General features: G+C 37.7%; 1 protein-coding gene across 1 annotated transcript in view; it reads right to left on the bottom strand.

Moving 5' to 3' along the window:
* The window catches only part of LOC134527278 (uncharacterized), a 466201-nt gene that overhangs the window by 260557 nt on the left and 180860 nt on the right, over nt 1-24784 (bottom strand). Inside the window, exon 3 of the mRNA XM_063359815.1 lies at nt 10669-10825. Within this exon, the coding sequence (XP_063215885.1) occupies nt 10669-10825 (157 nt within the window). The remainder of the gene's footprint in view (nt 1-10668; nt 10826-24784) is intronic.

Below are 24784 nucleotides of genomic sequence, written 5' to 3'. Positions count from 1 at the left end.
ATATCGAGGCAGGTGTTTCTTTACCACCTACTCGGAAATCTTCGGAATCTTTCGGTCTGGAAGCTGAAGCCTCCTCCCCCTGGCTTTCGAAAGCAAGCGCCTGTTTTAATTAAGAGTCGCTCCCGCCATGCAGGGCCTTCGCGCCGCACTATAAGACTGACCACTTCCCATCCTCGGCCAGCCCACAGCAATGCTTCACTTCTGCCTTCATCCGAGAATTTAGTCGTCTCGTAAAGGGATGTTTCCCCTAAGTTTTTTTAGACCTTAATTAGTCAGTCTGGGTTCCATGTAGAAATAGTCATGTTTTGCTCAATTCTAATTTCTATCAATTATGAGTGCGTCCGCGTCAACCGCGCTTGTTCGGGACGGTCTCCGCTCACCTCCCGGCGGGCACACGTTTTGAGTGCTACGAGCTACACCCTGTTTTGGTGAGTTTCGACAACCCTTCTCTTCCCCGACCATCACAGTTTTTGTGGGAAATTTGCCCGTTTAATGATTGTCCTGTGAACCATGTCTAATTATGTGGGATTTGGCTTGTTCACAGAAATGGTTCAAGAGCCGGAGCAAGCATGGCAACCGCATGCTTTTTTCCCGTTCTCGGACTCAGGACTGCTGTGGCGCTCTGGTAGTCCAACTACAGCGTGAAACATCATATTTCCAAATTCTCCGTTAGACCTCCAGCATGCCAAAATGCGATAATTAGAAAACTTTAAATACCCGACTTGCCAGACATTATAATCCTGGGATTGTTTATTCTTATTGTTAATTGTTTATTCTTAATGTTAATTGTTTATTCTTATTGTTAACTATGGTGGATGTCATCTCGTAATATTTTTACAAAGGGTTGACCCTACAAACCAACATTAACCAAATTTGTGTATTAGCCACCATTGTAATGGCTAACGAATTATGCATTAGTCAAATTATGTACGTCAAGGAACTAACTTTTTTATCATGTTTATTTTTATAATGTTATGACGGCTCAGTTTCCAGTAACTATAAAAGTAAAATAAATAGGTGCACAGATATAGAAGAAATTGCATTTGTTATTTATGTATTTGAAACTAAAAGATCCACAAGTCTCCCAAAGTTTTTCCATGAAGACATTTACGTTACACCAATACAAGGTATAAAGCGGAGTGTAACAGTAGTTTTGCAACATAAGTCTTTACCAATTGCAATTATTCTTAATGATTTGATGAATTATTGGAAAATAATTCCAAGTTCTATAATATATCATAACAAGACACTCAAATAGTTTTAAGATTGTATTTTACTGTTCCTCCTCAGCATTGAATATAGTGAATTTGAAGAATATTTATTTGTACCGTATGTCCTTGGAACGGCCGATGTATAAACTTTTATCACAGGGCTTATGTTTTTTAAATTTTACGAAAATGAAGACATAATTCCATCAAGCTGGCTGATTTTCTACTTTTTAATAATTTTCGATGACATAAAGTTGTGCATCAATTTTTTTCCACGGAAGAGTCATAAAATGTGATTATTTTTATTTATTTCAGAACTATAGTCAACATTGCAAATCAATTGGTGTGAGATAATTGCAATCTCATAATTTTATATAAAATGGATTTTCCAAACATGTGGCTCATATATCAGGAGCATGTCACCTCTGACATGTCATTCGATAAGTTTAAAGATGTTTGTGCTCGCTGTTGGAATACAGAGGAAGGTTACGTTTCATAGTCATAGCTAATTACCCGATAAAAATGTCATTACTGCTGTGGTTATGATAACTTCATAGTGTAGTATTCAGAAGAATGAAACTGACCATATCCAAGTTTGAAAGTAGCACTAATATACGTCAGCACGAGTCATGTTTAACTCTTTCTGAAGATGGCCTCGCAGAAAGCATCTACAGGATTTCGGGGTTCATCGTGATGTTACCGATTCAGCCACCAAGATTTACATCGATGTCGTTTCTGGCATCAGCACACAAGCACTTGGTGTATTTACAGTTAATTTAGAATGATACTTGAGTGTACTAAAAATGGACATCTATGTGTGGTTTAGATAGTTTGCATAGCACTGTGATTATGTACCTACGACAGGCTGAAGGTAACAGCCAAGACTCTTTTGCTGGGTTTCTAGAACAATTAATTAAAGGCGATGTGAACAGAGCTATAGTTGACCGAAAACTCGGTTATCTGCTAGTTGCCATGTGATACCAAATCATTAGCGAACTAAATGCCTTTGTGACTACATCATTTTATGTGTAAAAGGGTGTACGAAGTTACCTAGGTCAGGTGGATAGTGATACCCGTAAATATTTTGTTATGACTCTAGAACTAATGGCAACTCCGTTAATGGGTGGGGCCATACAGAACTTTAACGAATGAAGGTTTTTTTTGTCTAAACACAGCGAGGCTTTGCATGTGACTTTGATGCAACGAAAAACTCTTTGGTCGCGGCATGTGATGTGCAATCTGATATGGTGGTTTACCTAAAGCAGGTTAATGGCACGAGCTCTGCATCATTTTCAAAGCTCGTTAAACTTGTGGGCAAGCAGCCAAAGCTTGTAATTAAATAAATAGTGTTTCGTATGGAATCTCAGCATACCACTTTGATGAGATATATATGTGAGGATAGTAATAAATTTATCATGGAAGCTCTGGCCCACATTTAGGCTAAGGTGGATACTCTCACTGGTGGACAACATTCGGGCTCTCAGCTTCTATATATGATTAGTCAAATTGTAAATGGTATGAAGAGTCATCTGAAACTATTGTACAGTCTCTTTGGTACGAAACTGGGACCCAACCAGGCAGACCCACAGTCGCGACCAGCAACCCCACTGAAATTAGCATTTAAGAATTCGAGGGTCCCTGCTTCTGTGACTATACACTTCCATAATGTAGAAAAAGACCATGATTATCTTCTCATCTTTCTGTCTTGGCTCAATTAGTAAATTAGCTTTATCATGTAATAAACGATGTATGGGCCAATATTTATTGGTGAAACATATCCGTCTTGCTTTTAACGAAATGATACTCAAGACCCTTTATTTTACATCTCGATAATGTTGATCATCCTCATTCTCTGTCTGTGGACACATCTTCAACACATGTTAAAAAAAGAACCAACGACACCTACTTTGACACATCCTTTAACCAAGACCCCATCAAGTGATAGCAGATATGATGATTTTCCATTGATGGTTTAATATGTAAACATCTCGCTGCATTGCTTGAGCCATCAGGTAAAAAAGCTGAATCATATATCGTTGGGTTCAACTCGATGTTAAATGATACGATCTACGGAATTTGCAACACAGTCATCGCTCGTTCTTAGGAAACAAGAAGGTGTTTTTTATCGTAATAATAAAACTCTCATTGATATTGAGTTTATCGAGACTGTCCCTGGCTTACAAGAACAGCTGTTTTTGAAAAAGCGAAAGTTATATTCAGAAGTTGCATTGCATCAAAACAAACATTTACTGGAGTTTACAAGTGAATGTTTTAAAAGAAATGATCCTGCCTGCAATCGATATAAAACTTTGAACATACAAATTTCGGCATTATTAAAGACTATTTTTCGGACACTGGTACACAGCAGGGCAGTGTAATTGTTCAAAAATTAAATTTAAAATCCAGAAAGAATACTTTATTTGGGACTGTGTTAATCAGTTGGTCGATCATTAATGTTAGCTTTACAACAATCTGGGAATAGAAAACACACAAAATAGATAATGTCGATTATTTATTGAGAAGAAATGGTAAAGCAGACTATACTGCAAAATGAGTAGTAACCCTGTTAAAAAATTACAATTTGGTGCAAGAATGCATTTTAAATTCAAAAATGTGCACATAGGATCTTTCCTTGCAAAAGGGTAATAATTTATGGCATTGACGAACTTTTAGAGATAAATCTAATTGCAAAGCAGCCTTATTATTATGCAAATAATGATTTTAGATATATTCTGACAGCAATAGATACATACTCGAAGCATGCTTACGCTGTTCCAGACAAGAAGAAGAGTGCAGAGCTTGTTACTGAAGGGATGAAACATATAGTCCGGCAGAACTGAGGTATGGGTTGGAAAAGTGTTCTATAGTTCTGTTTTTGGTCTTAAATGAAAGATTATTATGTCTAGTAACAGGAAATGCCGGGTGACATTGGCTATATGTTGAGAAAATTAATATATTCAAGATGGCGGCCAATATGGTGTTATATTTTGAAAAATTGCAATACAAACATATTATGGTAATTTTTGGAAACAAAATACATGTTTTCAAGGGTGCTGAATCAAAATATGTGTTTAGATATCGTGTAAAATTTTATTTAATTACATATTCAATATGTATGCCGGATTTTTTTTAAATTTATGTCTAATGACATGTGAATATTAGTATAAAATGTAACTCTTCCAGTTGCTGTGGCATGAACATAGTTTTTTTGTGGATCATGCATGATGGAAGGAATTGGCTAATACTTTTTCATTCTTGCAAGTGTAATGTGAAGTAAATTAGAGAAGAAAATGACAGAAAAATGCCTGTTTGACTGGAAATTTTATTGTGAAAACTACAATGAAAGACTTATTGAAAGTGGTGATAAAAGAATTCAGACTATTATAAAATGCAGTAAAGTATACAACGATAATCTCTACAATGTGCTAGAAGAAAAAATAGCTGTAACAAGTGAATTGACTGTGAAGTGCCACAAGACTTATGTATCAACATACTTTCAGTGACACAGCTGGAACGACATCGCAAGAGGAAGCGCCAAGAAGAAGTGCCCTTGAGATCTCCAAAAAGAGCAAGGAAAAATGAAAACACACTTGCACATTTGCAAGCTTGCACACTTTCATACTTGCACACTTGCATACTTGCACATTTGCATTCTTACACAATTGCATACTTGCAACTTGCGTGCTTGCTCAATTGCATACTTGCACACTAGCATCCTTGCATACTTGCACAATTGCACACTCGCATACTTGCACGCTCTTACATGCAGGCACACTTGAATACTTGCATTCTTTAGTGCATCAATCCTCTTAATGCAACACAACATGCGGATGGACTGTTAAATATAGTGAGTGGAAAAGTTGCTTGAGCAGAGGTGAATGTAGATTATTCTCTAGAAATTGGACTTGCACAGATGAAAGAGTTCGAAAAAGGTTTACCTGAAAATTTTCACAAGACAATTGCAAAGAAAGTGGTTTCCATGGCTGATAAAAAAAAAATGTGTTGTGAAAAATTCAAAAAACATACCATATCCTAACGTTATCTATTCAAGGATTATTGGAATACAGGCAAGTTCTCGTGAATTAGATATTGGCAAAACACTTTATCATGAGCTTTCACATGTTCCAACATCAATGTTTACCGAGGAAGGAGAAATGCGCATAGGTAAAGCAAAATCAATGCTTAAAAAAGTAAGTGTGTCTACTAGAACGATACCCAAACGGAATATAATAATTATAGATGGAATGGCTCTTTTGTGAACTGTTCACTGGCCAAACCAAGGGACAATCACTACACTTATCTCAAATCTCAAGCATCTACTTAAATTAAAGTTGGATAGAAGTGAGGTATACCTAATATTCGATCGGTACTATGACTACAGTATAAAATCCACAACTAGGGGGACAAGATCTTCATCTGATAGTCGAGTGTATAAACTCACAGAAAATACACCACTTCCAACCCAAAAAGTTGTTCTAACAGTTACTGGAAACTAAAATCAGTTGGTTGGACTGATTTGTGAAGATCTCTGTAAAGACAAATCATTTCACAAAGATGTAATAAACAAACTTGTTATAACTGGGTTGGACAAAACACCTTATCAAATATTTCCTGGTCGTGTCATCCAGAATCGAGAGGATTTGTACACAGCACACGAAGAACCCTAAAGTCATATACATTGTATCAGATGACACTGATGTATTTGTTCTTCAATTGCATTACTATCAACAGTACAATGTCTCCGCTTGCGTGTTAATGGAATCACCAGTACAAGAAATGACAGTTGTGGATATTGGAGAGACCGTAAAAAAACATTCTTCAATCATTTCAGAACTTTTAGCTGTACATGCACTTTCGGGATGTGACACTGTGGCGTAATACATTGGGATAGGTAAAGGCAAAGTTTTAAAGGTCAGGGTTATCGCTCTCCTTGCTTGGAGATGAGAGAGCAGAAATGAATTATGTTACAGATCAGGCAACAAGCTTCATATCGGCGTGCTATAGTATACGTGGATGTAAAACAATGTCAGAAACCCGTGTAAAAGTTTGGGCGAGCAAAGCTATTACAGGTTCTGTCACTGCTCCAAACCTTCCTACACTTCCCCCAACTGCTGCATCAATTCTTGAAAATGTGAAACGCGCACTTTTTCAATCTTGTATCTGGCGATCAGCAAACAAACCTGAACTTACAACCTTAGATCCAGTAGAATATGGCTGGTCAAAGGATGTGGCGAACAAATCACTCGTTCCTGTTGCAGTTCCAGACGGGATTGCTTACGCCCCTGAATCTATTTTGAAGCTGGTGAAATGTGGCTGTACAAAACTGACTCCTTGCAAATCTTCAAAGTGTAGTTGCTATTCTTCAAGACTTACTTGCACATTGTTCTATGCCTGCAGAGATTTGGAATGCAATAACCCATCTTAAGTTATTGTAAGAATATACTTGCTTAGTATATATATGATTTAATGGTCTTATAGTGTTAATATGAATTTGTTAATTTCTTTGTTGTGAGAATACTTTTAGGTATATGACCGATGATATATCTAAGTTATTTAAATCTTGTTCAATAATTCAATATCCTATTCATTAATGTAATATCTGAAAGACATTACATGTTTGTAAGAATATTATTATGTATAGCTATCACTAATGTTTATTTTTTGAGCTTTAGAATTTACTCATCACACTTTTTCAAGTTTCTTCTCCTTTCTGACATACGCCTGAAATATGATGTATAGCCAAGTTTCAAGTATGGAGCCACTAAACATGTCTATTTATACAAGAAAAATTAACAACATAAATATAAATTGAGGAATTACGAAATTGTACACATTTATTTTCGCAAATATGTTGCTTATCTGCTAGTTTTTATTTTTATTTTTACACAGTGTATAGGCTAGTATTTCGATTCAGTGCCCCTAAAACATATATTTTGATACCAAATTTGACATACATATAATTTGATTACAAGTTCTGAACATATTACACCCTATTGGCCACCATTTTGAATATCTTAAAATGCTCAACAGATAGCGGATGTCACCCAGCATTTTCTGTTACAAGACACTTATATCTTTCATTTGACACCTAAAACAAAACTATAGACTCCAAATTTCACTTCATGCAAAAAACGGCCAATTTCTGCCGGACTAATATGTTGAAGGCATCTGATGCATTTAAGCATCTGCAATCAGAGAGGGGCACATAATTTTAAAGTAAACCATTACAGGCCTTAATGAAAAAACACAGATTAAAATATTTTTCTACCAACAGTGAGGTAATAGCGCTAATCTTGAAACACTTTGTTTGCAATTTTATATATCTTTTTTTAACAAAGCCGTCGACTCAAGGAAATTACAAATGGCTAAAACTTAAAATGGGAAAGCCTAAAGTTATGAAATGCCTAAAATTATAATACCTAATAGCAGATTCTATTGAACCAACAGCTTACAATATTTGAGAGAATTTATACCAGGTGCACAAGGAAAACATGCTCGGATCGTAAGTGGTAAGAGTTTATTTTCCTTAAGCTATAATATCAATTGGTCTCACAAGATTTTTAATGTGGTGCGAATATGCGATATTTATCCACGAACCTACTACTTTTCGGATCGAGATGGTAATAAACTTAGAGGAGGTTTTTATTTGGAAGAACTTTAAGTGATGAAACACCCAGGCACTTATTAGATTAACAAAATCCAAAATGAACTCTAACCATATTCTCTAGTCAGCTGTATTGGGTTCCCTGAAATGATAAATACTTGAGGAACCAGAAATAATGTCAAGGATTAAGTTCCTATTTTAATGTGAACTCGCCGTGTCTAGTGGCCCGAGGCTGGCAATGGTGTGAGTTTGGAGGCTGTTATTTGTTTTTATTTTGGGAGGGCTGCAGTACGCATGCTTTAGAGTCCTTGCTGAGGTGTTTGGGGATTATGATTTCCCTCAACCTCCAGGTGTTAAATGTTTTCTGGAGGATCTGGAAGCGCGTGGAAACCTCGCGCGTCCAAACGAACTCATTCTGCTTCTGATATTTCCCCATGGCTGCATCAAACAGGGATGTGCATGGGCTGTGCAGTTCATTCTTCTTAAGGTTGCCCGATACAAGGCTTGGGGCCTGTACTACAGTAGAGACCTCTCGAGACCACGGTGCACACCCAGACCAAGCTGCGATCATGGCATGCATCGGATTGTCGAGGGTGCCTGCTGAAGAGGTGGTGGTCAATGCATAAGTAGAGTAGGTAGCTGTGGACAGTGGTTAGGGCGAATTAGATGAAGATGTTTATTTTTCTTTCTAAACTTTTGGTAATTTTACTTTTGTTTATTTATTAGGGATCAATTATGTATGGGGTTAACATAACAGAAAGGTACACTTAAGGCAGTGAGTTATTATAACAATAACTTATAATGGTCATGTGATTCTGCTCAGGCTAAAGTCTGAATAGAAAAACTGGCATGTATGAATGTTTCTACAATTATCAGTGTGCCACTTGTTTTACTAATAACATGTGCCGGTAAATTACTTTTCTTTACATGGTTCGTGTAAACTTGTCAGTTACAGGTAATTTTAATCGCTGGCTAGTGAAGTTCATAACTGTGAGGCCTAAGTTATACTATCTTGAGCGTAGAATACATAATAATTTATTTTTTAAAACTTTGTGTCTTGCTTACTTAAACTATTTATTCGTGCCACCAGGGTCAGCAATAACAGAGTTAAAAATAGTCCAAACATACCACGGAGTTACAGCAGGCATGACTATATCTCTGCAAAAAAAGGCTGGCTTGCCATTTGGGTAAATATACAGATTTTAATATAATACTTGAATGTCCTCAAATAAATATAACGAAGCCTTCTGAAAATACCAAACATTTCTAGTATTTAATAATCAATATATAGAGGAGTACTATCCCTATAGAGCAATCACTTTATTTATTAATATACAGAATAGAAAAATTTGTGCCAACAACCAGATATATCACTAACTGAATACATAATATATCGATTTTTATTTATTTACCAATATGCACATATATACCTCCTACCTTACAAGCATACATATTACTATAAAAACTTTGGTTAAAATATTGGGAAATTTCTGATGTGTCTATTGTTTGTTATACGGTAGTAAAGCAGTGTAGTTTAATTCATAAAAAAGTATACTCTGTTTCTTTTATATACTGTCATCTGACCAAACAACAAGATCATTTCCATTTGAATGTTAGTACGGTTTTTTGTTCTTGAATGGTGCATTTGAGTGTAAACACATTAACTGGACTGTATGCTGCTATCGTAGAGGTTTCGTCAAATGACAAACTGAATATTTTCTGTTTAAGTGCATTCATATTACTATGCCATAATTAGCCACGATAACTTACCCAGTGTAAACTATGTGTTTTGACGATCTATTATCTAGGCCCTACCTTTTTTGTGGACCGCAAAATTTTCACCTTCTTTGGTTCGTATTACAAATTACAGGTTTCTGGGCATTCTTGAATAATTTTGATTCTATTTAATTATTTTTAAGCTTTTTTTTCCATGCCCTGGGCATTCACTTATTCCTGTTGCGTAAAATTAAATGGCTGAACCAGTGTTTGTGTTCCCATTCCTTCCTTACTTAGCAGTAGTTTAGAACCTGTTAAGAACACTGTTTGTTCTCAGTTCATTCCAGAATTATTAAGGGCCCGCCTCGTCAGGGGTGCATGTGTGTTAGTGAGGCGGAATGATAAGCGCGACGCTCGCTGGTGCTTCCAGCGCGGTATAGCCTCCAAGTGCAAGTCTCTGAACTGGCGCGCATTCGTCTCGTCGTCACAGGATAACTGTGAAATTTGAGCGGTGACCGTAACATTATATGGCGGAGAAATGAAGTTAAAGGTGTTATGCAAGCCCCTTAAGTGCTTTCAAGAATCTGTCCTGATTGTTTTATGCCTAAAAATTACTCTGAAAACACGCGTTTTAGGCATTTTAACGCTTCTAAAAATACAGTTTAAAAACTTAATCCGAAATTAAAAGTACTTTTCGGCCCTCAGCGAACTCTTAAACGCTATTCGTAAATAGGCCCCACTCGGATATCTTGAGTAGTTTTGAAATCGCGTTGTTTTTCCTGAAGCTCTGCACACCGTATGTGTGCCCAGGTAGGCGGGACCCTTAACGAGTGTGACCACCTACAACTACAAATGTTATGCAGGTCCAAAAATACTGACCCCACTGATTATACGATACTGTGCTGAATAACATATTAAGCAACAAAAAAATAAAAATTTCACTCTGCAGGTTGTAGCTTAGTATTAAATATCTGTCATGGTGGGAATCTACTAGCCAATGGAAACACAAGAACGCGCAAGTTAAAGGAGACTTAAGGTGAAGGCTTTCAATAATGTACATCAACAACGTCCTGCAGAACTGAACGGAGAGCTGTTATAGGTGTGCATGCGGTAGGTAGCGGACAGGCAGCATGCTGGTACCTTGCCGGTGTACACATAGGCGATGAACTGACGGAAGGTGTCGCCCTGGAACTGCGGCAGGCGCACTGGTGACGGCGTGCCGGGGGCGGCTGGTGACACCGAGCAACCGGGGATGCGGCAAACCTCTGTCCTCTTGGCAGTCTGGAAGCTGCGGCACCTGCCACACAGAGCGCCACGCCATCTACCTCTATACGTGTCACAGCTTCTCCATCTGTCCGACCTTAACACATGTAACACTGTTATTGTTTTCTCTCAGCACATCTCTCCACCTACTTTTAATATAGTTTAGGGTTCATTTCAGCCTCATTTAAGAGAATAAATATTTTGATAAAGTAATTATTTATAAGATTTTAATGATTTTTTATGAATGCAAATCATAAGAAATTGAATAAATTTCACATTAATTTTAGGACACTTTTCAAAACTCTTTTATCTTAACAGCCTATTTCTGAGTTTTTAGGTACCAAATTTGTATTACTATTTTTCTTGGAAAGATGTATAAATTATTAGATGATTTCAGCCATATTTAAAGAAACAATTTCTTAAAGTTACATACAATTAATTGAAATAACTTTAGCAAGATTATTAGAGTGTAGAATTTAGCCACAGTATTGTCGCATTCTCCTTCCATGTTTTAGATAAAGATTTTTCCAAATTGTTATATTAAAATAATTGTTTGTGTGAGTTTTCATGCAATAGCATAAGGAATCAAAAGAAATGATTTTGTGCTAAACCAATTTTCAATATGCTATAGGTAGTGTTTTAAAAGAACAAATATCACAGCCTAAATCATCGAAACAACCCACTATGCGCCAGAAAAAATGTTTGCTTTCACAATTAAAAGTACCATAGTCGTATAATACTGGCAATAAGCCAGTGTATCAGTTTTTAAACTTAATTTTATCTAAATCATAAAAATCTAAACCCATTCGGAGTAGTAGGTAAATGTTCATCCGAGCCCAGGGTTCTGGGTGTGGTGCTGTGGTGCTGTGGTTCCGACCGCTATCTTTTATTATGACGTCACGGTGGCTATGTCGGGTAACCTTGACCTTTGACCTTGATTCCGGTGGCCATATTGGATCCACCATTTAGTTTTTTCGAACTTTCCACCATTTTAATTTTGCCACTTTTTTTATAGAACTTTCCGCCATTTTGAATCATGACATCACCGTTGCAATTTTCGTTACGGCTGCCATCTTAAATATCCGTAATTTTTATGCTAGAAATTTGGAAAATATTTAAAATTTATAAAAAAAATATTTAATTACAAATTATTAAAATATTATTTAAAATGAACCAACGACATGAAGTCCTTGGTTAAAACCCGGTGAGGACAAAATAAAATAATGGCAACCAATCCTTCCCCCATGGCTGCTGCTGGAAGGCTGATCCCCTAACCACCTTGACCATCACGTCACCATACCCAAATTATTTTTTTTCTTGGAAATTTTCCCCCCTTCACCTCTTACCCATCACCACAACTAATTTTTTTCCTTGTAATTTATTCCCCTCCTACCACCCCCCCCCCCTTAAAATTAATTTTATTTTCTCGCAATAAATCCCCATCACTACCCCCACCCTTTTTATTTCTCCAAGAAAAAGTAATCCCTCCTCTCTCCCATCTAGTTAGGCTATAAATACCGACCCGATGACCCGGAAGCCTTCAGTTACCTGCGTTTACCACACCGAGCGAGATCCCTACCTATACCTGCATCAGCTCAGTAGGTGCATATAGTCGGACTTTGACTGTGCGCAAAACCGGACTTAGTTCGATTCCCACAGCATTCAGTGGGGCCAGTTTGATTCTCACAATATATCATCCGGTCACGATACCGACGAAGACTTGACCACGAGGCAGCTCTTACGTCACATTATATTAGGCCTTAACGGCGGCCGGCCTAGTTCAGCACCCACGCCGACCTCAGACCAGGCGTCTAGTCCAGCGCGCATAACCAGCATCGAGCCCCGTGCAGCACTTCCATCATCATCATCATCATCATCATCATCATCATCATCATCATCATCATCATCATCATCAGCTCAATGCATCAACCAACGTTTGCCTACAACCGTCGGGTTACAACAGGCCTCTTACCAGACATCGACTTGCACAGCCTTCATCGATGTAACGCTTCCGTGGTGAAGCAGTTCAGACAGTGGCTTGGCAAGTGACGAAGACACCATCACAGGTGAGGAAAACCTAGACCCCTTTCAAACTGAGGACATTAGTATTTACAGCGAATTAGTTATCGGCCATAGACGAGTAGCGTACTTGAATTCAAACCGTGTTAAACCGTGTTAAACAAACTAAGTTTTGTAATGGAAAGGTTCGCACCGTAATTTCCACCGATCCATTTTATGAGTGTGACTTTGTGCACGATAGACCGTGTAAGTCATAAGATTGCTACGTATATCACCTCCATCTAAATAGTGTACTCCCATGTGCCCTATAGAACCTGTGCACTCAAAGCCGAGAATAATCGTTTGTGGAAATGCGAGAGCGCGACACATTTTTTTACGAACTGCGTCGCCCGGATTCGAACAGAGTACTCCGCTGGTCGGAGCGATGTAACGGTTCGAGTCACCGGACGTGTATAAGCGGAAGTCAGGTGCAAATCACAAAGTGCATGATGTCCCCATGTACGATCTTCAAAGAGTATAGGCCTACACCAATTACGTACACCACAATTGACAAGCATAACGGACTTCAGTCCATAACGGTCAGCCTATCGCAAGTTTTCCAATGTACCTTTTCCATGGTACATGAAGTGACGTACCTTTACGAGCAACCAGGTGGTGAAGAGGCCGTGAATCACGTCAAGAGGTGTATTAACAACATACATTTCCATATTAAAAATAACCTGTTTGACGAAGAAGCTTCAGTTACAGTCAAAGATTGTGTGAGCAGCGCCTGCTCAGTCAATATGTGTCAACCAGGAATGAAGTTTCCGTGTTCGTTGGATGAAATGAAAAACAAAACTTCACACCAGCCCAAAACAACAAAATTCAAACGTTATACCCTGCCTTTATAAAATGAAATTATTAATGCACAAGTTTCGACGCGATGAAATCAAGCAAAACGACTAGGAATGGGCTCATATAGAATCGAGTATGTGTATCCGAGACCTTTGTGACGTGTCTTGCAATATAGGACAGTAAGAGTGTGACTTTACACCACTACAGCACCTCAATAATCAAGCTGGTTTTAGAAATAAATTAAAAAAATAGACTCCTCTAATGTGTAATTTAGATTTTTTTAATTTAATGTAATTTTTTTACTGTGTAGGCGATGAAATTGTTTAGTGTACTAAACGCAGGTAACGTTTTTTAGGGTAAAAGTTTTGTAAAAAAAAATATTGTGAAAGTTTTGTAATAAGATGTAAATGTTTTGTGAAAAAACTGTTAAAGTTTTGTCAAGAAGAAAAAAAAACAGTGTATTTAATACCCACAAATGTAGAATGTATATGTACAACAAATAAATTTCAAAATTTAAAAAAAAAATGGAAAAAGAAAAATCTATTTTTATGTGCGTTTTTTTTATAAGTTTGAAGAAACTAACGAAGATTTATTTATTCTTAAGTATGAAAGCTAAATTTCCAAATTGTCTAAAAAATGTTCTTAAAAAAAGTTGAAAGTTGAACATGAAATAATTACTTAGAGTAATCTTTCTATTTAAAAACACTTTGAAGGTGAATATAAATAACTTTAAAGTTGAATAAAATGTATTCTTATATTTTTATAAATCAAAAGTTTGCCCGCGAGTGAGAGACATAGACAGACAGGCCTCTCAGTTGGCTCCTGAGTCTCACAGCCCAGGTGGAGCCTGGAGGCGGCTTGTGCGCCGGGGCGAGAGGAAAAAACTTCAAGCCCAGCCTGGCTCGCGTGATGCGCCAGAAGGGCACCCAGTGGTCGCATGGAACCCCCCCCCCCCCCCCCCCCCAAACTTGGCGTGTCAGGCGGAAGGACGCGTGTAAAGGGGGACCTCCATTCGCGCGCCGGACGTCACACAGGTATCCAGGAGGCACTCCGCTCCACGTATGCACACCACACAGTTTACAGAAATAAAAAAATTAAACTGAAATTGTATTTACACAAAAATTGATTCACACAAAAAAGTTAATGTTTCAAAATATATATATGTCATCAATCCACGAATCTAACTCAGGTCCATGGAAGAGCCAACAACTAAGGCCTTTCCCTTTTTACGTTGGAACACTTTTTCGACGAGAAAAGTGTCTGGGAACCTAGTTTTTTGTATTTATACTTGGTAAAATGCAACTGAAATTTGTTTACCATCCGTGTCTTCCAGAAAATACGTTCGTGGGTACGTATTCTTTATTTTATAAACACGAAATAATTCAGCAGTCCAGTTCCCTTCTAGAGCCCATGAAATATTCCTCGATTCTTTTAGATGCGCACAGGGGCGGGTACAGGATTGACTTCTGGGGGGGGGGGGGGGGCACTGGGAGTCTGTATTCCCCCCCCCCTTCCCAAAAAAAAACCGGCGTTGGGTGAAGCTCCAAGAGAATTTTCTTTTAATGTTAACGGGTAGCCATATAAATACCATTTACAGTTTTATAAAACTTATATGTTTAATAAAATAATAAGGACATCAATAAATTATACAAGAGTAGTTTAATTCTTACATAAACATAGTAATTTAATCTAGTCTTAGGGATATTTTTCTTTTATGTTTTCTGGCAAACACCTCAAGAACTTCCTCAGCTGTCTTCAAAGATACAAGATCTTGGTGTATGTGTAGTAGTGCTAGTCCGTTTAACCTCTCTTCAGTCATTGTGGCTCTTAGGTATGTTTTAAGTCGCCTTAGTGTTGAAAATGAACGTTCTGCTGTACTGGATGTGACTGGGAGAGTGCAGATGATCTGAAAAAGTATTCTTAGATTTGGCAAATCTGTTGCCTGTTTGTATGCTTGAGCAGAATGTTTTGGCATATCATCGGGCTTAGATAACCACATTTGTTTCCAAATATTCAGCTCTCCCTTCACAGCAGAAAAACAAGGTAAATCATCCCGGTAAAGCTGAACTCCACGCAGAACAGAATCTTTGAAGTCCTCTCCAAAGTCTGGTGACATAAGTTTGTTTGGTTCGGAAATTCGCGTCATTTGTGATTTTGGAAATCTGGAAGAGAGTTCGCAGATTAGATAATCTAAGAATGGTATGTAAATACTGATTCGAAAATACTCTTCATCAGACTCTGCCTCAACATTTGATCGGTTTCTTTGCAATTGCACTACCCTTGGCTTTTTGATCCTAGTCCCTAGATCATGAGCTAGCTCTTCACATTTTCCGAAGATAGTTTTAAACTTTTAGTTGCTGTGATGTCGATGCTCTTGGATGCTTGATATTGTGTCACTGACTAGTTGCATTGCTCTGAATACGTCCATGTACTCAGCCTGTAACTTTCGAGACAGGGGTAAAGTGATCCCTAAAATATCGCCTAGAACAACAACAGAGATGATAAACTCCGATGATAGTATGCAATGTATCAATGCAAATGCATTGCTCCCTTGAGATGATTTTTGGGCTATTTCTTTTATTACTGATGGTAAGACAGGGAGAGCCTCTAGAAAGGTAAGTACAGCATCATGCCGTTCAATCCATCTTGTTTCACACAGTTCCTTGAGAGTATGTTTCCCTTTCTTCAGCTTGTCTCCCATTTCTTAGTCTAATGCATGAATTCTCCCAGCGGATTCACGAAAAATGTTTGCTACTGAAGAAATCACCCCTACAGCATTCCTTATGCTGGGCACAGTACAAGCTTTACTTACAGCCAAATTAAGTCTGTGATTAGCACAGTGAGTGTAGAGGGCCAGCGGCTCTAGCTGCATTATTCTAGCCTGAATGCCTTTAAACTTTCCACTCATATTTTACCCGCCGTCAAATGTTTGTCCACGACAGTTATGAATGTCCAGGTTCAATTTGGCAAGTTCTCCTAATACTGTACGGCAAAAGTTTTCTCCAGTGAGGTCTACACCGTCAACAAACCTTATAAAGTCTTCTTTAATGGAATAAGTAACAAGGTCGTAATAGCGAATACAGACAGACACTTGTTCCTTAATAGAATTATCTGTTGTTTCATCAACAATCAAGCTAAAATATACTGCATTCTTGATGTTAGATGCAATTTTGTCTGTTATTACCTCACCACAACACTGGATTATATCGTTTTGAGTGGTCTTGCTTTTATAAGTGCTGTTTTTGCTACATGACTCTATATGTGACAATAGGTCCTTGTCTCCAGCATCCACTCGAAACTTCAATAAAGCCCTAAAATTCCCTTCTCCATAGGATGACTGCTCTGTTTTTAAGTCTCCATCATCCCTGTGTCCTCTAAGTGGAATATTTTGGACACCACAAAAAATTACCGTTTTTATTATAGGTATCAATTTCTTTTTGTTTACTTCGACAAGAGCCTTTTCTGCACTTCTAATTTGACAAATCACATCATGAGATTTTCCCTCCATCACCATTACAAAATTTTGGCTTGCTACTACATTTGCTTTATGGTATTTGGTGTTCGAATAATGTTTTAAAGTTTCTGTTGCCTTTTTGAAAGGCTCTACAACCAGTTTACCTAAATGAACATCATTCGTACCACCCTCAGATCGTCCAAAGAGTACGCAACTTTAACACAATCCTCCGTTAAGCTTTTTGCTATACGCGAGCCATTGATAGAGTTTCAACCAGTTATACTGAAACGACCTATTCTTTTTTCCCTCAAGAATCAAAGGAAAGTTGTAGTCAGTTGGAGGTACCCACGAGTTCTTCATCCATTGGTATATATCTTCCTTTGATAGTGAAATTGAAACACTTTCACTGTCCAAAAGATATCCAAAGTCATAATATTTCCACGAAATTGCTGGCACCGGCACTTCACTACTAATCAGGTCTGTTTTACTTAAAGTAGATTGAGAACTAGTAGACAAAGAAGAGGAAGTTGTAGGCTTAATCTCATCCTGTTTATTCGAGGGTTTGGAGGAAATTGGTTCTGACAGTACTTCGTGCTTCTCTGATTCTTCTACTATGCCCTAAAAATAAAACACAACAATGAAATTCAAGTTTAGTTTTGAACCGAGAATCAAAATGTGGTACAGAGCATTTTAAGGCTAACCACAGTTTAAAAAAATGTTTCAATTAAATGGCTTGATTTTTGTATACAGCCGCCTCTTGAAGTAATGCTCTAATTCTAACCCATTTCAAGAAAACAGAGCGTTCTTTAAAACAGCTCTAATCAAATATGTTTTTCCATAAAAGTGCATGTTAATCAAAATAATTCGTTTTTCTATTAGGTAAATGATAACTGACTACCATTTAAATCAAAACCCTTTCCCCCGTTTAAATTAATTTACAAAACTAATTTATATCGAAAGACATGTTAAGCACATTACATTAAATTTTGAATAGCCTGAAATTAAATTTAAAAACATTCGCGTTCCACATTGTTCACATAATAACGGCTTGGGCCACTTGGGTTTTGGGCCAACATTCCTAAGTAGGCGCAAATTAAATATTTTAACAAAAAATAACGGAATTCAAAATAACAGTTTTTAATAAAGAAGCAATAAAAAGTAAAAAAATGATTGCTTTATTAATTTACTTCTGTTTACTTTAATTAATTAATACGCCTGTTAATGTAATTCCCGCATCTGCTTTCTAAATGTGTATCTGAAATAAAATGACACCCCAGCGCGATCTGGTAGCGTGAGGTAAAATTGCGCTGAAAGCTTCTTGTTTTTCTCACCAGAGCTGTTACTGATGTGGTAGATGGAGTGGCGTACTGTAAACATTGGCTGAACACGGAATGAAAATGAAGGAAGCGAATAGCTATAAAGGAAATATATTGTTAATTGATTCGTCACATTTATTTGTCGCATTGTATTAACTACACACATGATTTTGATATTTTGTGCGCACAGAAACAAACATTATCATAAAAGAAAACAGCACTACTTTGAATCTATATTTGCGCTACACTTAAAATCATGCCCTAATTAATTGGCGTCGTTACTTTAAAACAGCGCCAATCAAACCCCATTACTTCGAGGGGCTTTTCTTAAAATTAATTTTCAGTTCATCATAGTGATTACGTTTCGCGGGTATGAACTTAGATAGTACCTAATTATTGTTATTGCAAAGTCTCACAATGAAAATAAGTACATACACAGCCCTATAAGTATAATTTTGGGATTCACTTACCTTCGATTTTTTGCAGAAAAAAGAATCCAAGCCCAGTTGTCTCTTCTTTTTCTTACTATTCATCTTGACAGCACTGCATTAAAAACACTAAATATAAACTAACGCATAAATAAAAATACTAAAATGCTGTTGGGTGAGATGATAACTCACTAAGCCCTTGGTTATAGATACAATCCCTTCTGCCTGGATCCTGGAAAATTATTGGCCGTTCCCAACAGTTCCTAGTAAACCCTGGCGGCGTTAGCTGGAACTACGTGTACTACCTTGAATCCAGATTATCGATTATTAGAAGTAACTTCGATGTGCGGCTCTAATGAATAAATACCGTAAAATGTAAACTACATGAACGTATTTTCATTAAATTACACAAAAATTTATTTCATGCACTAATTTATCCCGTGCATTTTTTAACCTTCTGGGGGGGCACGTGCCCCCGTGGCCCCCCCCCCCCCCCCTGGATCCGCTTCTGGATGCGCATAATGGCGCTGACATTCGCCTTCTTCTTTATTGGTGCGCTTTGTGCGTATAGAGGAATGAGTCCTAGCAGACGATAAGCTTATCCCAGATGGCGGGGGAAATAGTGCATTGCTTGTGCACACGGTGCATGTAAAGGAACGAGTCCCAGCATATTACAACAGTTGACACCCTTTTTTTTTTTTTAATATGGCACCCTCTGGGAGTGAGAGATAGAATTTATGACGGTGGCTTCAATTTTTAAATTTAAACATAGATCGTACTATTGCCTTAAAGACATACGTTGTTATATTATATTCCTTATTTATTTCTTTTATCTTCAACTGACCTATTAGAGTAGTGTCGAAAGTCTCTGCTTTCTAAACTCGACATAATCGTGTCTCCCGGATCGAATCCCCGCTACCGCCAGGTTGTTTGTATAAACCACTTGCACAACCTACCTTCAAGCTTTGGAAAAAAAATGCCGGACGTCAACAAGATGGCGGCCACCAGCAGACGACAACAAGATTCCGGCCACCAGCAGACGAATTATTTGATTACCCACATGCCATGTTAACAATAGGCCTATTGTCCCCTCCCTTCTCCTCCTTAAGGGGGGCTCTATTTACCAGCCCTGATCACTACCTCTCTCCCTCCGCAGTAGCATTGTCTTCAGGAGATGATAAGCGTTGGCTTTCTGAAGACGGTGCCAGCACTCTACCTTGGGGACATAAAGACCTACGCCTTTCCCCGGTCCACGATTAGCCATTCCCTTACGTTACGTTCAGCTATGCTTCTGCGTACTGTCATCCCCGAGGGGGTGGCCTAGCGTGCTCTGATCCTCCCACCCCTCGGTGAGTTCCAACCCAACACCATTGCACGTGGAGAATAACCTATAGGTATGTCACTTCAGGGTGGATTGCTTTTAAAATGTTAACATATTTTATTTTCTCTTTTAAACACGTTTACATAATTTGTTTTCTCTTTTACACATTTCATTTTCATACAATTTACATATATATTTATTTTCTCTTTTACAAACGTTTACGTAGTTTAATTTCTCTTTTACCAACGTTTACGTATTTATTTTTCTTTTACAAACGTTAACGTAATTTATTTTTCTTTTTTTACATATGTTAACGTAATTTATTTTCTTTTTTACAAATGTTAACGTATTTTATTTTCTCTTTTACACACATTTACGTAATTTAATTTTCTTTTACACACGTTTACATAATTTAATTTTCATGCATTTGAAATATATTTCTTTTCTCTTTAAAAAAAAAGTTAACGTATTTTATTTTCTCTTTTTAAAAACGTTAACGTAATTTCATTTCAGGTTATCTGTTTTATGCGGTAGCGACTGCATATGTTTGAACTATGTATTGTTCTGCAGGTCTCCCCAACATGATGGAGATGTCCACGCTCGAGGATTTGGAGAGACATATACCACCAGAGATAGCAGAACTATTTTTCACGGAGTAGGTGGTTGAGGGAGATCCATAGCCACCGCGGGACCTTCGGGGACGGGTCCCTGGGGTTGTCTGTAGCGGGGACGCTGAATTGCGACCCATTGGAAAGGGCGCCTTTCAGATTTTTTCGAGCACACACACAATTATTTAAATCCTGATAGGCTGCCTTTCCAGAGTTGGCTGTTCGCCTTGTTTTAAGCGAAAGAAAACCCTGAATTGTGCCCCATCGGAAAGGCCGCCTTTCAGGTTTTTTCCTTTTACGCATACAGTCCGTAAAATCCTGATGGGCTGCCTTTCCAGAGTTGGCTGTTCGCCTTGTTTTAAGCGAAAGAAAACCCTGAATTGTGCCCCATCGGAAAGGCCGCCTTTCAGGTTTTTTCCTTGTACGCATACAGTCCGTAAAATCCTGATGGGCTGCCTTTCCAGAGTTGGCTGTTCGCCTTGTTTTAAGCGAAAGAAAACCCTGAATTGTGCCCCATCGGAAAGGCCGCCTTTCAGGTTTTTTCTTTGTACGCATACAGTTCGTAAAATCTTGATGGGCTGCCTTTCCAGAGTGTGCTGTTCGCTTTCTTTTAAGCGAAAGAAAACCCTGAATTGTGCCCCATCGGAAAGGCCGCCTTTCAGGTTTTTCTTTGTACGCATACAGTTCGTAATATCCTGATGGGCTGCCTTTCCAGAGTTGGCTGTTCGCTCTGTTTTAAGCGAAAGAAAACCCTGAATTTATCCTTAATATTTCCCATATTCCCATAGTGGATTCCACTTATATTCCCAAAATAAAATAATGAAGATATGTAATGGTATTTCTCAATAATAATAATGTGACTTTAGTCCACCGCACACAGAACGACTTTCCTTGCGGGATTGTATGCATATTTGTTTGTTACACAATATTCCTTCCTTCTTCCAAAGTGACTTGCAGTGACGCGATGTAATGTTCACACTTACTTAATAGTTCATTTTCAGGAAGATCACACCCTTGTACATCCGTAGCTTGCCCTGATGAAGATCCATAGTTAACATTTGGTTTAGTCGATTGGAGTTCACGCCGTTTTAGTTTCATCCGACTATCTTCTTGGTAAGCCAGTTTACGCCTAGTTGTGCAGTGTCGAATCTTTTTACGAATGACTTTCTTGTGTATTGAACCAGGGCTCCTACCTGACATTTTTTTAAAGGATTCTTCTCCCAAGCTAAACCTTTCTTGAATCTTGTCCTGCCATGTAACATTTACGCTGTGTCTATGTGTAGGTAATTTATTATTTTGCGTCCATTAAATTTGGCAACGAGGCTCGTATAGAATTCTACCGAATTACTGGTTTTGTTTTCTTTGAGATATCTGCCACAAAAAAAATGTCTTATTAAAAAATTAAAAACCTTTATGTATACTTATAATAAAATTACAATTCGCGGTAATAAATAATTTTAGTAATAGTGTCCATGAATAAGAACGAAATAAAAAGAAGTGAAGCACTGCTTTCTGCGAGTGGGATTTGTTGACAATGGTTTCAAGCTCAATGCTAAACCGCCCCAGCTCACGATACTAGGCTGCTGGGTAGGGCCTTCATAAGTATCACAATGGGGCATTTATCACATAGCACATAAATAAAATTTTAAGGAGTGAATTCTTTCAGCAGCATACACGAAAACACCTTTTCCATTACGTAATCGCATATAACTATAAATACGGCTGAGAAACCATACAATTACCATGTTATGTGTACTGAGGTTGTATACAAATTGATGTTTTGTTTTGATTCATTAACCATGTCAAAATATGAAACTAAACTAATAAAAACTACAAGTAATTTGTACGATTTCAAAGACGACACGTAGACATGGCATACACCGCGCGCTCAAGAAAAACTGTCATTGAAATCTAGAAGTAATAGTCTTTCAGCACAGCATGTACATAGCAATGAGACAAAACAAAAATAACAAATAACGTATTTATTTATTAAACATAGGTGATGGTGAATAGACGTCACTTGCTCCTACTAAGTTATGAATAACATATTTTCCAGTAAATTCTGTTTGTTTAATTGTTTTGAAAATATGTTAACTAAAATTGCACTTTTTTTTGCGAATATGCTGATTCATTAGCATATGAAACAGAGTTATATTTAATGATCTTTCATTGTGTATTATACTTTTACGTAATTCATTATTGTACATTCCACGACATATCAAAATCGTTCCTAGTTTACACTCATACCTATGACATTCATTCAAATATTGTGGCAATATGGATGATATGATTAAATGCATTTTGAAAAGTTGTACATTTCATTGACTGTCACACATTAAAGCAGTCTTTTATTATACCTACTTCACTTGTTCCCATAAAACTTATTAGGGGTTAAGCTATAGATGATCTGGGCGAATTAGCAAAATATGCACTCTCTCGATGGAAGTATTTTCACCGCATTCTACAAACATATTAATAAAACGACAGATTCAGTTAGGCACATGTTATATAAAAATTGAAAATAGGCATGAAGGTCTCGGAGGCTATTTTAACAGTAACTTTTAAACACTAAAAATGTTTTTATAAATGCATATGCATAATCCTCTGCCTTAAATTATTTTAGGGTCATCGTTTTTAGGATGACTTTAAGTGAAAATTCCAGAAGGCAAGGGTAATACAATTTTGTGAGCTCCTTTTGTTAACGCTTATTTTTATATATAGCAGCAATATTAAATTAAGTTAATTCGTTCGCTAGTTAACAACCCCCCCCCCCCCCCCACACACACACATGGGAAAATATTACATCATCAACCTCTCTGTTAAAAAAATGATTTAAAAAATACAATCCAGTCACTGAGATTGGCGCACCATCTGTTGTAAGGTTTAATTAACAGCTGCATTCTTAGACTTCAACGTTGGGAAAGCAAACCGTATGTGCTGCCATCTAATTTGTGAATTTTGTACTTTGTACTCATTTGGAGAATGGTTCCAACATTTGTCAACAGGGGCGACACACGTAAGGACATCTATCTTCGAAAAGGTTCGTAGGGTAAACGCCTGTAGGGCAAACGACTTTAGGGCAAATGCCTTTAGGGCAAACGACTGTAGGGCGAACGCTGGCAAGCATTCATTTTCGGATTATTGAAAATTCGGAAACTTTTAGGGCAAACGCCTGCAGGGCAAACGACTGTCGAAAACTTCTTTAAGGGCAATTGCCTTTAGGGCAAATGCCGGAGCTTGGTCCGAATGTGATTATCAAACATTTTGTGCAAACACCTTTAGGGCAAACGCCTGTAGGGCAAACGCCTGTAGGGCCAACGCCTGTAGGGCAAACGACTTTAGGACAAACGCCTTTAGGGCAAACGATTTTAAGGCAAACGCCGTTTGGAATGAGGAATGCGAGAATATTCTTCGAAAATGCGTTTAGGGCAAACGCCTGTAGGGCAAACGACGCACTCCCGCCACAAACGCTCCGGGAAGAAGTGCATTCAACAGGGTTGAACGACAAATGGCCTCTGAGTTCCTGACATTAACAACCAAAATGAGAACGAAATGCCTGCTATGCCAGTGATAAGCAATATAGAGGAGTGGGTTCAGAGTCCATGGACACAAGATGATTGACTTTTGTATCTTTCATTGATATAAATATTAGTTATTCATTCTGTAAGTAGTTTTTTGTTTTGTCAATTTTAAGAAATGTTTGATTTAATGATATTTTGTTTAAAACATTTTTAATGAATTTAAAAATAATTTTAAAACTGCTGTTTTAATTAAATTAGTTCAATATGTAAAGTTGGAAAGTTTGTGACGTCACACCATCTGTGACGAGTCCCGGGTGGGGGTGGGGGCAAAAAATCATGATTCGTGTGACATAATTTATGGATGGCCCCTCCTTGTAAGAGTACACGTACGTCTCTCAAAGCTTGTTGTACTATCTGAACGGGTGCTCTTCAAGCAAGATACCAAAAAATAAACACCAGCATTTCTTAGACCATTAAAACCTTGTATTTCTC

This window comes from Bacillus rossius, chromosome 1 (genome assembly GCF_032445375.1).
Source record: "Bacillus rossius redtenbacheri isolate Brsri chromosome 1, Brsri_v3, whole genome shotgun sequence".
In the NCBI taxonomy this organism is placed as follows: domain Eukaryota; kingdom Metazoa; phylum Arthropoda; class Insecta; order Phasmatodea; family Bacillidae; genus Bacillus; species Bacillus rossius.
This window is presented reverse-complemented; position numbering and strand designations above follow the sequence as displayed.